Raw genomic sequence first — 17513 nt, 5'->3', positions numbered from 1 at the left:
AGTGGTAAACTGAATGGATGCAAATATCAAACATTTTTGAAACACGAACTGCTGGTACTACTGCAGGATGTTGCCCTGCATGTTCGACAGTGTATGTGGTTTCTGTATGTGGTTACCTAGTGCATTGTGCAATTGAAGCATGGTAGATCTTAAATGATGTTTACACTGGTCAGAGGATCAGCAGAGGTGGCCCTTTTAATTGGCCCACTAGGTCACCAGTTTTGATGGCACCGGATTTATTTCTGTGAATATGGTTAAAAGATAAGGTGTATCAACAAGTGCCAACAGGCCATGAGGACATGGTTGACTGCACCAGAAATGTCTGTGCTGACATTCCCACAAATATGCTTCCGTCCTGTGAACAGTCATCTGAAAATTGGATTGCTAAGTATATTGAAGTTGGTGGTACTACATTTGAACACTTACTCTAGTTGGAAAAGTAGAGTACTGTTTGCCTCAAGACATGGCCACAGTGGTGTGTCAAGTAGTCCCCTGTTTGATATGTCAGAGCAGTATAACATTGCTAATGGGATTTCCAATTAGAAGTTATAAAACAGTGGTCTGTTCTATGTTCACAGCATGGCAGTGGGATCCCACTTGCCACTGGATGTTCAAGGGCCATTGAAAGCATGTTGTAAATTGCGACTGTATAAACATTTCTATTCCTCCGATTACAGTGCCATCTGTGGATAAATGAAGAAAATGCTTCAGACAAAATGTACATGGATTTAGCTGTAGAATCATATACTGCAATAAAAAATGAGGGTTCCCATTGAAGATTTCAAAGTTTCCCCTGACACCCACAAATGAGGAGATGCAGGGCGTCAAGTGTGATTTTGTTGAAGTCCCCTATGAGGCACACAAATTGGAATTATAATTTTTCTTGATCCGATGTGTAGTTTTGAGGTATTTCAATCTCTTCAGTTAAAACAAACACCTTGTATAGTTTCTTGGTATATTTTGGTTCCATTGGAGATTTGTAAAATGAGGAAAGGTTCTTTACGCTATTAAGATGACAAACAGTTGGCAATAGGTGTGAAATGTGTAGTGTAGGTTTCAGGAAAATTAACCAAGACATAATTCATGCCGACTTGTTGTACTGCCAGTAGTTTCCTCAGGAGTTCTCTGATTCTGCCTAACATACAGAAGCTTCTACTTGTGGCTTAGATGTGAACTTTTTCAATGGTATCTGAATAACAATAATTCCAGCCATTGTACTAGTGAATTCAGTAGAGCAATAAAAATTTTTAAAAACAGTCTTGTGAAAACATGAAGTACATGTAGTGATATGTGCAAAAAAATATCAAGAATATGACACTAAAGACTGTACAGGACAACCAAAAGCGCAGTTCTACTGTAGCTCATATTAGATGAAAGGACCAGATAAAACCACCACAGAGTATGCTTTGAAAGTGAAAGACACAAAATAGGCCAGACTATAAAAAAAAAAAGCCTTTACTTTAGTCCCACTACTGAAACCTATAGTACTAACACTCCATAATTACAGTGTCAGAAGAAGAATTACCTTTATCAGCCTTTATGAAAATTAACTTGAACTCAAACGGGGTGTATGATCGTGCTAGTGATATATGATATAAAATACACTACTGTTTGGAAACAGTGAAACATCAAGACTGAAAGATATGATCACAATGAAATTCATTCCACTGAGGGACATGACACTAAACAAATGATTAGCATTACACACCGATACATGCAATGTGACTGTGAAAATTCAGTATTGAGCAGTATCACCATGTGCTGCAATCAGAACTGCTATATGTTGTGGCATGGACTGTTGATATTTTAAAAAATATCAGGAATCCAATTTGTCAATATTAAAAAAAAATCATTATTGGCCCCCAATATATTGATAAATACTATAGATATATTGACAAATTCTATTGATACATCAACATAAAAAATAACAATGTACCGGCCTATAAAATTATTGGCTGCACATTGTAAATATACTGCCGTTTTTTTTTTTTTTTTTTTTTTTTTTTTTTTTTTTTTTTTTTTTTTTTTTTTTTTGGGGGGGGGGGGGGGTCACGTATCAGATTTCTCCAGAGCATTCCATGTTGTTGACTTCCCTGTTTTTTTCTTTTTCCACCAACACCAGCGACCTAGCAGTTGTAGCATCAAAATTGCGTGGTGAAGCTAAATGTTGCAGTTTCTGTTGATAGCGCTGAGTGCTGATTACATCAGTATTTCCCCTTGAACATCTCCACCCACTGCAAAGACCAATCTTGTCATTTAGATTTTTGTTCAAAATTTTTAGCAGCTGTTTTTGAAGAATGCAGATGTGAAGAAATAGTTTGTTTAGTGTGATTGGTGTGCTATTTCTTCACACCGGAAATCTTGTTATTCCATTCACACCACCACCACTAGTGCAATTGGACTTCATCTTTGTGCCACCTGTACTTGCTTCACACAATCAAAGAGCAAGACTGGACTTGACAAGGGAGGGGAAGCAGTGATATCTGTTGTTCTTCAAAGAACACTTCCAGCTGGGCACTGTCCTGAAATACAGCACATGGAAAGGCCTGCGGGAGGCCCTCCCCACCCCAGCCTCCTCCTTACCCCCACCCTGTCGCCACTCCCATCATGCACTGGTGCTGCTGATCGCAGATGTGAGTGCATGTTGCGCTTGCGTGAGTGTGTGTGTGCGTGTGTGTATGTGTGTCTACTGCTGACAAAGGCCTTAATGGCTGAAAGCTGTGATTGTGTGAATCGTTTTATTGTGCCTATCATGGCTCAGCATCTCCACTATATGGTGAGTGGTAGCTTTCCTTCTCTCATAACATTGCCACTCAGCATGACAGCATCGATGTTCACGTGCCAAATGCAGTCTGTGCTGTTGGTGGGGTCTGGTCAATGGAAGCCAATGCAATGACGTGCACATGACCAGTCCAGCTCACAGAGGACAGCATCGAACCAATGCTAAACACATGTGCACACTTGTTACAGTGCTCCAATGTCACACCAACACTGTGGTCAAAGCTGTTCTGTCCATTATGGCCAAGCATACAAGATGGTTGTCATCTCGCACTGTGGTCAAATTATGTGTCTGTGTATGTGCAGATGGATATGTGTGTGTGTGCGAATGTATACCTGTCCTTTTTTCCCCGTAAGGTAAGTCTTTCCACTCCCGGGACTGGAATGACTCCTTACCCTCTCCCTTAAAACCCACATCCTTTCGTCTTTCCCTCTCCTTCCCTCTTTCCTGACAAAGCTTGAATTTTGTGTGTATGTTTGTGTTCGTTTGTGTGTCTATTGACCTGCCAGCGCTTTTGTTTGGTAAGTCTCATCATCTTTGTTTTTAGATATATTTGTCCCCATGTGGAATGTTTCCCTCTATTATATTCTTGCTTATCTTATTTTGATTATTTCTAGGATACCGGACAGAACTCAAACTGGATGCCAGATTCATTATGACTTTTCTCACAATCACAACAAAATTGAAAGCACATTATTTGAAAAACTTGTCATTGTATGAATGAGGTGTTTTTATACAATCAGTAATTTCTACGTATGTTTACCTTGTCAAACTCTTGCTCTAGCTGTGCCACTCTCTCCTTCTTTGGCTTTACTTCTCGGTACACAGCACAGTAACCAAGAACTGCCTGCACAAACTTCAACAAGCCATATCCAGCCTTACTGATAGATGCCATTTCACCCAATTTGGTAGATTTCTGGGGAGAAATCAGTTAAATTCTTAATTGTACAAATAACAGGAAGAAGCATATTTAAGAACTCAATAAATATTATGTTTGTTCACACTCACAATATGATTTACACTACACATTCTAAAGGCAGAATAATGTATAGAAACACAAAATTATATTATACAAGCAGATTTATGACAATTCAGATTTATGAAAAGGCATATACAAAATGTCTAGTAACATAATTATAAACATTCCTCCACCTTCTCTCTGTTCTTCAATAACTACTGTTAACACTGTCATTAATACTTCCTCTCCTACCTTCATGAATGCATATCCTTAGTATATTCATTCCTTTTGAAAACTTGCTTTTGCCCTTTCAAAACTGAAGTCCCACAGGATGTTTCTTGGATCCTGCTTGTTCCTTGAAATTACCTGCAAGAGGCCTAACTGAAAGTATCTCTTTATCTATGGGTTTATCCTCCTCCAGCTCTTTCACAATCCTAAAAATAGCGACATGTTGCCTTTACATCTGACTTATATTACATGTGACCCACTTTCACTTCAGTATATTTATTTTCTCAAAAAATATTTGCAGTTATTTGACCCTGACACTCCCTTTTATGAAGTTATCTACCAGGCCTACTAAAAATTGCAGAAAAAAGCAAAACTTCGCCTCACTATCACACATAATTCCAAGTTTACCCAACACCGGTATTTCTACCCTGTTTCAATCTATTGCAACACAAATACACACCTGTAACCACCACTCTTTACAATTAATTCAAGCCGGCCAGGCTCTGCAACCTCCTTCAATCTTCAGTACTGAGTTCCAAACCAATGGCTACCCATTTTTACACAAATAAGTCACAATACACTCCTTTAAGTTTCTCCTTTTACGAATATATTAATGTGTATGTATTGTCAAAGAGACCCACTTTCATATGGGTGTCTAATTTCATCTGTATCGCTAGATTTAATTGTGTGGTTCACACAATATCAGCTATGTGTATCAATTTTACTCCCACGCCTCAAAATGTTTAGGCGATAAATCGAACTTCAAAACATGACTTCCACAAAACCATTAGAAGAAACAGAGTTTCTGCAGCTGCACACACAATATCCAATGGATTGGTCAATATACCATAAAAACATGAAGTTCCACTAATCTTGAACAATTCTGACTGCAGTCCCAATTCCCTCCACCTACCACACACCACTGTTACAATCTTTCCACGAGTTCATGACATCCAACATCAGTTTATCATTCTTTCTCACATCCCTAAGCACAATATGAGCATATGAACTGGCAAATCCTAGGCTCTTTATTCCATTCAGAGAAATAACTCTGTATCATCATTTGAGCAAACAAGGTGTTATAACTTCAAGTTGAACAAATATATTTCAAGGACAATGCAATACATGAAAGTCACAGATCAAGTAAACAAAGTAAGATGTGTGTACACCTTAACAGTCAAATCATAAGTGAGTCTGAGTCCAGCGGCCGCTGGCTGGCTGGCCGCTTAGGTGGCGCTGCTGCTGCATGGCTGGCAGACAGCGCAGCATGTAGACGACGCGCATAACTGCGCAGTGGCACTTTGAAAGATCGGCGAGTCACAACACTTTTCCCCCGTTTGAAGTTTTTGCACAGGTCTTGATGGAGGTGGCCTGTAGATTGTTAACGTCCATAGGTGTTGTCTGACTGGCCGTAAAGTCTCAAGGAGGAGGCTTCTCGTACAGACAGAAGTGTCCCCGATGATAACAGGTCGAGATGACAGGAGACGTGGGGGTCGAATCTGCTGGGGCCCCGGTCACCAATCTGCCTGTGCTGGCAAGTCCGGTTGTTATAACAGGAGACATGGGCGATGTGTCCGCATCCGTAGGAGAAGGAGGCGAGTAGAGTTGCTCCGACAGATGATGGTCATCTGGTTCCTGCGTGGGAACGTCTCCTGGTGGCGTCAGTTCTTGTGCTGGCACCAATATGATGGTGAGAGGACTGCGTGGTGAGTAATGAGAGATTCCAGGATCCCAAGCGTCAGGTAGAGCCAAAGGTAGTGTAGTGGCATCTGGAACAGGCGTTGCCGGCACACGAGGCCGCAGCTGGTCCGAATGACGCACTGCAATGCCCGTGTCCGTCTGGATTTCATACAGGTGTTGGCCATGGTGTTGTAAGATGCAGCCAGGACTCCATTTTGGCCACCTGCCATATCCCCGTACCCATACAAGGTCGCCGGCAGTGAACCGGCCAAGCGAAGGCACTCGCGGCCGTGAGGTGGAAGGCCGCAGAAGATGAAGTAGTGTGCGGGGCTGTCGGCCATGTAAGAGCTCAGCCGGGCTATGGTTGCCCATGGGGCTGAAACGGTAAGAAGCCAGAAATTGGAGAAGCGCATCATCAGCAGCAGAAGAAGTCAGGAGTTTCCTCATCTGAGCCTTAAATGTGTGGACCACTCATTCAGCCTCACCGTTTGACTGTGGATGGAATGGAAGGGCCGTGACATGCATGACCTCATGCCGGGCACAAAATCGGAAGAGGCAAATTGCAGACCATAATCAGTAACAAGAGTGGAGGGAAGGCCTTCCAAAGAGAAAATGCGAGCTAGAGCATTGCTGGTTGCCGCGGTGGTAGGCGACGTGCAACGGACAATGAAAGGAAAGTTAGAGAAGGCATCAATAACGAGAAGCCAATAAGTACCTAAAAAAGGTCCCCCGAAGTCAGCATGAATATGCTCTCAGGGCTTCTCAGGCGAAGGCCACGGTGACAAAGATGACTTTGGGGCGGTGGCCTGTGACGCACAAGGGCCGCAGGCAGCGACCATGTGTGCAATTTCGGAGTCGATGCCGGGTCAGTACACATGACGGCACACCTGAGATTTTGTGCGAGAGACATCCCAGTGCCCTTGGTGAAGGAGGTGCAAGACCAAAGCAAGCAAAGATGCAGGTACCACAACATGCGGCGAAGCATTTTCGGTGGAAAGGAGGATAACACCATCCGTAGCCATGAGGCGGTAACGCAAAGCGTAGTAGTTCCGCAACGGATCAGAAGTCTTAGCAGATGGATGATCTGGCCAACCCTTCTGAATACAGCGTAAAACCCGGGAGAGGGTAGGGTCAGAACCCGTAGCAGCTGCCACCAGTCCCCGGTGATGGGGAACCTGTCCACACCCTACTGCTCGGCAACATCCAGGTGGAAACACAATAGTTTGTCCCTATCGAATGCCAGATCAGAACCCATGGGAAGGCGAGACAGTGCACCAGCATTCACATGTTGAGCCGTCAGCTGGAAATGAATCTCATAACTGAAACGAGAATGTAAAGAGCCCAACGTTGGAGGCGGTGTGCAGCCTTGTTGGGAAGTGACGTTGATGGATGAAACAAGGAAACAAATGGTTTGTGATCCGTAACAAGATGAAATTTGGATCCATAGAGAAAAACACCAAACTTATGAAGAACATAAATAATGGCCAAAGCTTCCTTTTCAATCTGAGAATACTTTTGTTGGGCATCCGTGAGCATTTTGGGGGCATAAGCAATGGGTTGTTCAGAACCATCAGAAAAACGGTGCGCAAGGACTGCACCGACCCCATATTGAGAGGCGTCTGTGGCAAGAACAAGATGTTGGCCAGGTCGATAAGTAGCCATGCACGGGGCCTGTTTCAGCATAGTCAATTTCTGGAAAGCCGCATCGCATGACGCGGACCAGTGAAAAGGCACATTTTTATGCAACAGGCGATGCAACGGCTGAGCCACCGAAGCAGCAGACGGTAAAAACTTGTGATAGTATGCTATTTTCCCCAAGGAGGCCTGCAGTTCCTTAACAGATGTAGGGCGAGGAAGGGCATTGATCGCAGCGACAGTTTGCTGAAGCAGACGAATACCATCCCGAGAGAGCTGAAACCCCAAATACATGATAGATGCCTGAAAAAATTTTGATTTCTGAAGATTACACTTAAGACCGGCAGTCTGTAAGAGATGAAAAAGCGTGCGGAGATTTTGAAGATGTTCGTCAGTAGTGGAGCCAGCGACAACAATGTCGCCCATGTAATTTATACACCCAGGGACAGTGAGCAATAATTGTTCCAAGAATCGCTGAAAGAGAGCAGGGGTGCTGGCAACCCCGAATGGCAGTCATTGGTATTGATAGAGGCCGAAAGGTGTGTTAAGGACCAGGAACCGCTGGGAAGCAGCGTCGAGAGGAAGTTGATGATAAGCTTCTGACAGGTCAAGTTTAGAAAAATACTGGCCTCCAGCAAGTTTAGTGAACAATTCCTCAGGTCGAGGCATAGGGTAAGTGTCGATGAGGCATTGAGCATTTACTGTGGCTTTGAAATCGCCACAGAGTCGAATATCACCATTTCGCTTAGCAACAACGACGACAATGACAGGAGAGGACCACTCACTGGAAGTGACAGGAAGCAAGACCCCTGAAGCACTGAGATGATCCAGCTCCCATTTGAACCAATCATGAAGGGCCACAGGAATGGGCCGAGCCTGAGCAGTGGGTTTGAGCGTGATATGAGCTTCAATCCCCCCATGAACCATGGACCTTGCCGTTGGTGGGGAGGCTTGCGTGCCTCAGCGATACAGATAGCCGCACTGTAGGTGCAACCACAACGGAGGGATATCTGTTGAGAGGCCAGACAAACGTGTGGTTCCTGAAGAGGGGCAGCAGCCTTTTCAGTAGTTGCAGGGGCAACAGTCTGGATGATTGACTGATCTGGCCCTGTAACACTAACGAAAACGGCCTTGCTGTTGTGGTACTGCGAACGGCTGAAAGCAAGGGGAAACTACAGCCATAATTTTTCCCGAGGGCATGCAGCTTTACTGTATGATTAAATGATGATGGCATCCTCTTGGGTAAAATATTCTGGAGGTAAAATAGTCCCCCATTCAGATCTCCGGGTGGGGCTACTCAGGAGGACGTTGTTATCAAGAGAAAGAAAACTGGCATTCTACTGATCGGAGCATGGAATGTCAGATCCCTTAATCAGGCAGGTAGATTAGAAAATTTAAAAAGGGAAATGGATAGGTTAAAGTTAGATATAGTGGGAATTAGTGAAGTTCAGTGGCAGGGGCAACAAGACTTTTGGTCAGTTGTATACAGGGTTATAAATACAAAATTGAATAGGGGTAATGCTGGAGTAGGTTTAATAATGAATAAAAAAATAGGAGTGCGAGTAAGCTACTACAAACAGCATAGTGAATGCATTATTGTGGCCAAGATAGACTCGAAGCCCATGCCTACTACAGTAGTACAAGTTTATATGCCAACTAGCTCTGCAAATGATGAAGAAATTGATGAAATGTATGATGAGATAATAGAAATTATTCAGGTAGTGAAGGGAGACCAAAATTTAATAGTTATGGGTGACTGGAATTCGACAGTAGGAAAAGGAAGAGAAGGAAACGTAGTAGGTGAATATGGATTGGGGCTAAGAAATGAAAGAGGAAGCCGCCTGGTAGAATTTTGCACAGAGCATAACTTAATCATAGCTAACACTTGGTTCAAGAATCATGAAAGAAGATTGTATACATGGAAGAACCCTGGAGGTACTAAAAGGTATCAGATAAATTATATAATGGTAAGACAGAGATTCAGGGACCAGGTTTTAAATTGCAAGACATTTCCATGGACAGATGTGGACTCTGACCACAATCTATTGGTTATGAACTGTAGATTAAAACTGAAGAAACTGCAAAAAGGTGGGAATTTAAGAAGATGGGACCTGGATAAACTGACTAAACCAGAGGTTGTACAGAGTTTCGGGGAGAGCATAAGGGAACAATTGACAGGAATGGGGGAAGGAAATACAGCAGAAGAAAAATGGGTAACTTTGAGGAAAAAAATAGTGAAGACAGCAGAGGATCAAGTAGGTAAAAAGACGAGGGCTAGTAGAAATCCTTGGGTAACAGAAGAGATACTGAATTTAACTGATGAAAGGAGAATATAGAAAAATGCAGTAAGTGAAGCAGGCAAAAAGGAATACAAACGTCTCAGAAATGAGATTGACAGGAAGTGCAAAATGGCTAAGCAGGGATGGCTAGAGGGCAAATGTAAGGATGTAGAGGCTTATCTCACGATGGGTTAGATAGATACTGCCTACAAGAAAATTAAAGAGACCTTTGGAGAAAAGAGAACCACTTGCATGAATATCAAGAGCTCAGATGGAAACCCAGTTCTAAGCGAAGAAGGGAAAGTACAAAGGTGGAAGGAGTATACAGAGGATCTATACTGGGGCTATGTTCTTGAGGACAATATTATGGAAATGGAAGAGGAGGTAGATGAAGATGAAAAGGGACATATCATACTGCATGAAGAGTTTGACAGAACACTGAAAGACCTAAGTCGAAACAAGGCCCCGGGAGTAGACAACATTCCATTAGAACTACTGACAGCCTTGGGAGAGCCAGGCCTAACAAAACTCTACCATCTGGTGAGCAAGATGTATGAGACAGGCGAAATTCCCTCAGACTTCAAGAAGAATATAGTAATTCCAGTCCCAAAGAAAGCAGGTGTTGACAGATGTGAAAATTACCGAACTGTCAGTTTAATAAGTCACAGCAGCAAAACATTATCGTGAATTCTTTACAGACGAATGGAAAAACTGGTAGAAGTCAACCTCGGGGAAGATCAGTTTGGATTCCGTAGAAATGTTGGAACACGTGAGGCAATAGTGACCCTACGACTTATCTTGGAAGAAAGATTAAGGAAAGGCAAACCTACGTTTCTAGCATTTGTAGACTTAGACAAAGCTTTTGACAATGTTGACTGGAATACTCTCTTTCAAATTCTGAAGGTGGCAGGGGTAAAATACAGGGAGCGAAAGGCTATTTACAATTTGTACAGAAACCAGATGGCAGTTATATGAGTCGAGGGACATGAAAGGGAAGCTGTGGTTGGGAAGGGAGTGAGGCAGGGTTGTAGCCTCTCCCCAATGTTATTCAATCTGTATATTGATCAAGCAGTAAAGGAAACAAAAGAAAAGTTTGGAGTAGGTATTAAAATCCATGGAGAGGATATAAAAACTTTGAGGTTTGCCGATGACATTGTAATTCTGTCAGAGACAGCAAAGGACTTGGAAGAGCAGATGAACAGAATGGACAGTGTCTTGAAAGGAGGATATAAGATGAACATCAACAAAAGCAAAACGAGGATAATGGAATGTAGTCGAATTAAATCGGGTGGTGCTGAGGGAATTAGATTAGGAAATGAGACACTTAAAGTAGTATATGAGTTTTGCTATTTGGGGAGCAAAATAACTGATGATTGTCGACGTAGAGAGGATATAAAATGTAGACTAGCAATGGCAAGGAAAGCGTTTCTGAAGAAGAGAAATTTGTTAACATCGAGTATTGATTTAAGTGTCAGGAAGTCGTTTCTGAAAGTATTTGTATGGAGTGAAGCCATGAATGGAAGTGAAGCATGGACGATAAATAGTTTAGACAAGAAGAGAATAGAAGCTTTCGAAATGTGGTGCTACAGAAGAACGCTGAAGATTAGATGGGTAGATCACATAACTAATGAGGAGGTATTGAATAGAATTGGGGAGAAGAGGAGTTTGTGGCACAAGAAGGGATTGGTTGGTAGGACATGTTCTGAGGCATCAAGGGCTCACCAACTTGGTACTGGAGGGCAGCGTGGAGGGTAAAAATCGTAGAGGGAGACCAAGAGATGAATACACTAAGCAGATTCAGAAGGTTGTAGGCTGCAGTAGGTACTGGGAGATGAAGAAGCTTGCGCAGGATAGAGTAGCATGGAGAGCTGCATCAAACCAGTCTCAGGACTAAAGACCACAACAACAACAACAACAACAACATGAGCTTCAAAGTCATTTGCATGGCCTAACCCAGGAGAAAAAAGGGACAAAAATGTCATTGACAAGGAATCCAATTGAGCATAAGGAATAGCATCAGAGATGATATTGACAGAGGCATCTATGGAGAACCCAAAAACGTGAAAGGCATTGAAACCAAAAAGATTCTCTGCGTTACTGTGGTTGAGCACAAATATGGGAACAGTGCAAATGACAGATTTGTAAGATACCTTATCATCAAATTGTCCCAAGAGAGAAATCTTCTGTTTATTGTAAGTCCGTAATTGCCTAGTGACAGGTGACAGGATTGGAGAAGCCAAATGAAGATACGTCTGAGAATTGATGATTGTGGCAGCAGAACCAGTATCCACCTGCATGCAAACATCCCGACCAAGTATTTGGACAGTGAGGAAGAACTTCCCTGAAAGGGAAGAACTACAATTGACAGACAACACAGAAGCAGAATCAGTGTCATGTCCGTGAACATCAGGTATGCGGTCAGATTTGCAAACTGATGACACATACGGCCCAACGTAGTGGAGAATGCTCTTGTGAATGTTTGGAAAAACACCGCGGACATGGAGGAAGTTGCCGTGGGGTTTGCTGAAGTTTCTTAGAGGTTTGTTTACGGTTAAGCCAAGGCTGCACTTGGTAGCCTACTGCGGCCACGTCTGCCGGTGGGGACACGCCGCACGCTTCGTCAACAGCGTACAGAGGTTGTACTTCCCCAACGTCACCCCATGCCTCTATTTGTGCAGCATGAGAAATTTCAAAAGACTGAGCGATGGATAGGACTTCATCTAGAGTCGGATTTGCCAACTGAAGGGCATGTTGCCTAACTTCTTTGTCGGGCGCCGACCGAAGAATAGCATCCTGTACCATGGAATCAGCGTAGGATTCTTTGTGAACTTCAGTAACAAATTGACACTTTCGACTGAGGCCGTGAAGTTCAGCAGCCCAAGCGCAATAGGATTGATTTGGTTGGCAACACGAGAGGCTACCACATGTGTATGCTTTCGAAAATAGACGGACAGAAGTGAGCACATTTCAGCAAAGGACAAAGACGCAGGATCTTTCAAAGGAGGTAATTGTGACAACAACCGATACATTTGAGGTGAAATACGACGAGAGACGCCCTACATTGGATGCTGTGACGAAATCACGAATCACATTTGTGAGAAGCGTTTGCTGTTCTATGTGACCTTGCAAGAGTTGCTCTAAAGTAGCCATGGAAACCTTTGGGTCAACAATGAAAAAGAAAAATTCACTACCTCATCGCCAATTGTTATAACTTCAAGTTGAACAAATATATTTCAAGGACAACGCAATACATGAAAGTCACAGATCAAGTAAACAAAGTAAGACGTGTGTACACCTTAACAGTCAAATCATAACTGAGTCCGAGTCTAGCAGCCGCTGGCTGGCTGGCCGCTTAGGTGGTGCTGCTGCTGCATGGCTGGCAGACAGCGCTACATGTAGAGGACGTGCGTAACTGCGCGGCGGCACTTTGAAAGATCGTTGAGTCACAACACAAGGTTTCCATCAGTGTGGAACTTCAGTAATGAGATTATGTGAAGGAGAGCCTGTAGCAACTCTCTGCCACCTCTACTTCTTGTATCTGCAAAAAATTGCATTCCCGTTGTTCAAACAGACTTCCACTTTCTGCTATCTTACAAGGATACACACATCCAAACCCTCTGGCAGGCTTCACATCACTCACTGACCTTTTCTCTGTTTTGGTTAGAATGTTTAAAATATCACAATATGTTATAAGACATGGCTGTATTGGAAATGGTATGCATTTACCTTCCTCTGACATTTGAACTATATGCACAACTTGTCACAGAGAGACCTAGAGTTTGATACAGACTTCAGATCATGGTTCTACTCGGTCATTTTTCATGTTAACAAATCACTACCAGTACTGAAGAAAAGGATAAGAATAGAGAAAATCCTAGAACTGATTGACGATTCAATTCCAAACTTTGGACTTGTATTTTGACACATACAAATTTATGCACTAAGCTACACTCCCTGCTTTGGTAGATCAACATTTTCAACCTCTACAAAATCTTGAAAACAATATTAATAGCAAGCACCTACTTCTGCATGTGATGCTGTTATCTTCAATGCAGTCTCAAATAAACTGTACTAGTATTTAGAACTTTACAGTATTTCAGTGAGGTGCAACGAAAGGCAGTTTGCTTTAAATGTAAAATTGTGCCCTTCACTAAATTAAAAAAAGTTAAAAAAATAAATTGATTAAATAAAATAAAAAATTAAAGTAACTGATAACTATATTAATATCTGGGCGTAACAAATTGTTGGGATATGAAATGAGACAATAACATAGGCTCAGTTGTAGAAAAATGAGGTGCCGAGCTTTGGTACATTGGGAGTTTACTAGGAAAATGCAATTAGTCGGCAAACAAGATTGCTTACAAAACATTTATGCCATACATCATAGATTATTGCTCTACTGTTAGAAGCATACCAAAGAGAACTAACAAGGGATGTTATACGTACACAATAAGGGCAGCAAATGTGGTCACACATTTGTTTGACCCATGGGCAAACCTCACGGAGATGCTGAAAAACTGAACTGGCAGATGCTTGAAAATAGGCCCAAACTATCCCATGAAAGCCTACTTACAAAGCTTCAAGAACAAGCTTTAAGTGAGGAATCTGGGGATATACTACAAACCCCTATGTAATGCTCCCAAAGGATAATGATAAGAAGATTACACCAATTACAGTACACACAGAGGAATTTAAGCAATCATTATTCCTGTGCTCTGTGCACCATACTACACAAATGGAACTGGAAGAAGACCCAATATGTGATACTAATTTCTGAATAAAAGTTAAGTATCCTCTACCACGCAGTCCACAGTAGTTTCAGAGTGTAGAAGTACGTAGAAGGTATGACGGCATGCTGAAAAGTAATACTTCCAAGTATTTTATGTGCAAACTCTTGAAGCTTTTTAAATAAAATAAAGTTTATTAACAGTCTTCATCTTTATTCTTCATGGCTACATATTTATTTCTCAACACAGTAACTTTAGCAATGAACACATTTCTCCCAATGACAGTCCAGCTCATTGATACCATCACTGTAGAATGTCACCTTTGCTTGCACCTCATCATCATTATCAAAAGTGAAGTCCCTGAGGAGTTCTTTAAATTTTGGAAACAGATGAAAATTGGATGCAGCCAAGTTGGAACTGTATGGAGGATGATCAAACATGATGAACTCAAGGGTCAGACTGTTGCAGATGTCATAGCACTTGTGTGTGTTCTGGCATTCTTATGCTGAAGGAGAGGGTGCTCCACATGTGGATGAAGTTTTCTGCAGTTAGAACTCAATTACAGAATGCTGTATATCATGCACTGACATAGCTACATTACACACTGCCATATTACATGCTACAATTTGAAGCTCTCCAGTGGTAGAGGGTTGCAACTTGCATCAGAGAAGTAAGAAAGTCGACACAGCCCTCATATTTAAAAATTGACAAATAGTAATGGTAATGAAGAGTCCATGATTAACATTTAAATTATTGTGAGCAAGAAAGATTAAAGGAAAACAATTTTCATTCACAAACAAGGAAACCATTCATTTGCAGGAAATCCATTTATTCACATTTTTGAGAACCAAATTACTCAGAAAGGAAAGAGTCCTATCTCATCTACAAATCTTCATTTAAAAAGGAAACTTCATAAGATAGTCAAAGGGTAACCAGGGTCAGTATTTACATCCTTCTTGAAGGTACTGGAAAAGACTGTGTATTCAAAAATTAAGGCACATATCTCTAGATAAAATAATCAAGCAGTCTCAATTTGGATTTCAAAATGATTTCTCTACAGGAGATTCTATTTTCCAAATAATGAATTTGATTATACGAGGGGGACTTGAAAAAGTAAGTTACACATGCCATTCCACACCAAGACTACTGCACAACAATAGTGGCACTTTATCAGAAGAGTGTACATTGTCAGGGTTTCCTGCATGCACAGTTCTGCTGCAGTACAGGTAACAGGTGGATCATAGTGTGGGAGTAAAATGGCATGGCAACTGGTCACATCCTCCAAAACTGAAGTATGAAGGACAATACAATTCTTGCGGCAAACCATCTGAATTTCCCACAGATTCACCATGATATTCTGGCAGTATATAGACCAAATACAATGTAACGTCCTGCAATAGTGAAATTGTGCCAACAATATGACCAAGGCCACAAAGATGTGGACAATGCTGATTAGGAAGGAAGGCTATTGACACTGTCCACAGATGATGATGTCTAGACATCCAAGGAACTGATTCACAGTAATTGCAGATTTTCCAATGGTGAGGATGTTCACTTAGCAGTCCTTGAATGCCTCCATGACCAAGGAGTCCATTTCTACTGGTGGAACGTTCCAACCACTGTTTACAGAGACTTGGTGTCTATGTTGAGAAATAGTGTTATCTGTCTGTGCTACTTTGAAGTGTAGTGCAGCATTCAATAAAAGTTACTTGGTCTGCTGTAATAATGTGTAACTTACTTTTGTCAGTCTCCTAGTACTAAAGCTAAATAATAAAATATTATTAGGTAGTAGCTCATGTGACTTGTAAAAACCATTTGATTCTTTAGTACACAGTAGTATCCTAGTGAAATGCAATATCATACTTTCAGAGACTTGATGGTAACTGGTTTTCATCATATCTCACTCACGGAAAGCAGAGTGTTGCATTAACAAATTCATTGAGTGTACATAACAAAAAATTATACGGAGAATGGGGAAGAATCAGTACAGGTGTATCGCAAGGAATATCGATATTGCCACTATGGTATGGCTAAGCACATTTGCTACACGTACAGGATGTGCATACAATGTGTGTCCATTAGCTGTCATCTGGACTTGATGTTGTTAAATTGATGTGAGCTAAACATGCCTTTAAGGACAGGAAGAAGGCATATCAATAGCTTACAGAGTTTAAATCAGCCTGTGTAATATGGCTATGGGAAGGGGGATCTTCTTCCATGTTACTGGAAAAAGATTAGGTAAGGATGTATTTATAGTCCAAGACTGTTGGCAACAATTGTCTTGAAAAGGCCTTAGCTCAAGAAGACATGAGTCTTGCCACACATAGCCACTTCCTAGAGGGAAGAGCTTCATATTTGCAACTGACTGTAGTGCATTGTACAGACTAAGCAGCAGCCACTGGAGCTTCTGTCAGCATCAGAGTAATACCTCAAGCTTAACAGAACATTTACTTGAGAGACAGATCCAAACCTGATGTCATGTAGCATTCATGCCATTAACTTGGAATCACTACCATCTGTGACTTCAGAAGTCAAAAGCTAGAGCTCACTAGATGGCAGAGTGGTGATCTGTTCTATTCTTAGATGAGAGCTGTTTTCATCTTGATGTCAAGCCACATGTTGGTAATGAGGAAGCCAGATTATCTCTTGGAACCAAGTTGTTTGTAACACAGATACACTCAACAGCCAATCAAGTGTCATCCAGTACCAGGATTTAACGGCTGCTGATTTGACAGCTTCAGTGCAACAGATGTGTAACAGCACAAAATAACATTTGTACTTGTACAAAGCAAATGGCTGCATTTGAAATTTAAAACATTCCCATTACATAGGGTGTTCCATGAAATTTCAGGTGAACTGCTGGCTGTAACTTGCTACAATATTTTTTGCTGCTGAGTCTTCTGGTAATCTTCAGGTGCTGTATAAACTTGAAAGTGGCCAGAAGACTCTCAGCCAGAATATTGTGGTAAGAAGTTACTGACATCCAGCAGTTGGCCCAGGATTTCACAGAACAATATTTGAATGCTTGCATTCAAAACTGATGTGAGCACCATGGTTATAGAAGTCCTACCATTTCACATTTCTTGCTGCAAATACTGTAACTTGTGACCTGAAGACTTGAATCAAATAAAAACTTACATACTTTGCTTACTTTCATTCTATTATGGCATATGGGATCTTATTCCAAGGCAACTCATCAAACCAAGTAAATGTTTTTAGGCTCACTT

At 41.7% G+C, this 17513-nt stretch overlaps 1 protein-coding gene across 1 annotated transcript in view; it reads right to left on the bottom strand.

The window, feature by feature from the left end:
- The window catches only part of LOC124798989 (dynein axonemal heavy chain 10), a 1080466-nt gene that overhangs the window by 300091 nt on the left and 762862 nt on the right, over positions 1–17513 (bottom strand). The window contains exon 39 of the mRNA XM_047262526.1: positions 3543–3695. Coding sequence (XP_047118482.1) covers positions 3543–3695 — 153 coding nt within the window. The remainder of the gene's footprint in view (positions 1–3542; positions 3696–17513) is intronic.

This window comes from Schistocerca piceifrons, chromosome 5, assembly GCF_021461385.2.
Source record: "Schistocerca piceifrons isolate TAMUIC-IGC-003096 chromosome 5, iqSchPice1.1, whole genome shotgun sequence".
NCBI classification, from domain to species: Eukaryota; Metazoa; Arthropoda; class Insecta; order Orthoptera; family Acrididae; genus Schistocerca; species Schistocerca piceifrons.
The sequence above is the reverse complement of the archived record's forward strand: the minus strand, read 5'-3'. Positions and strand labels throughout refer to the sequence as shown.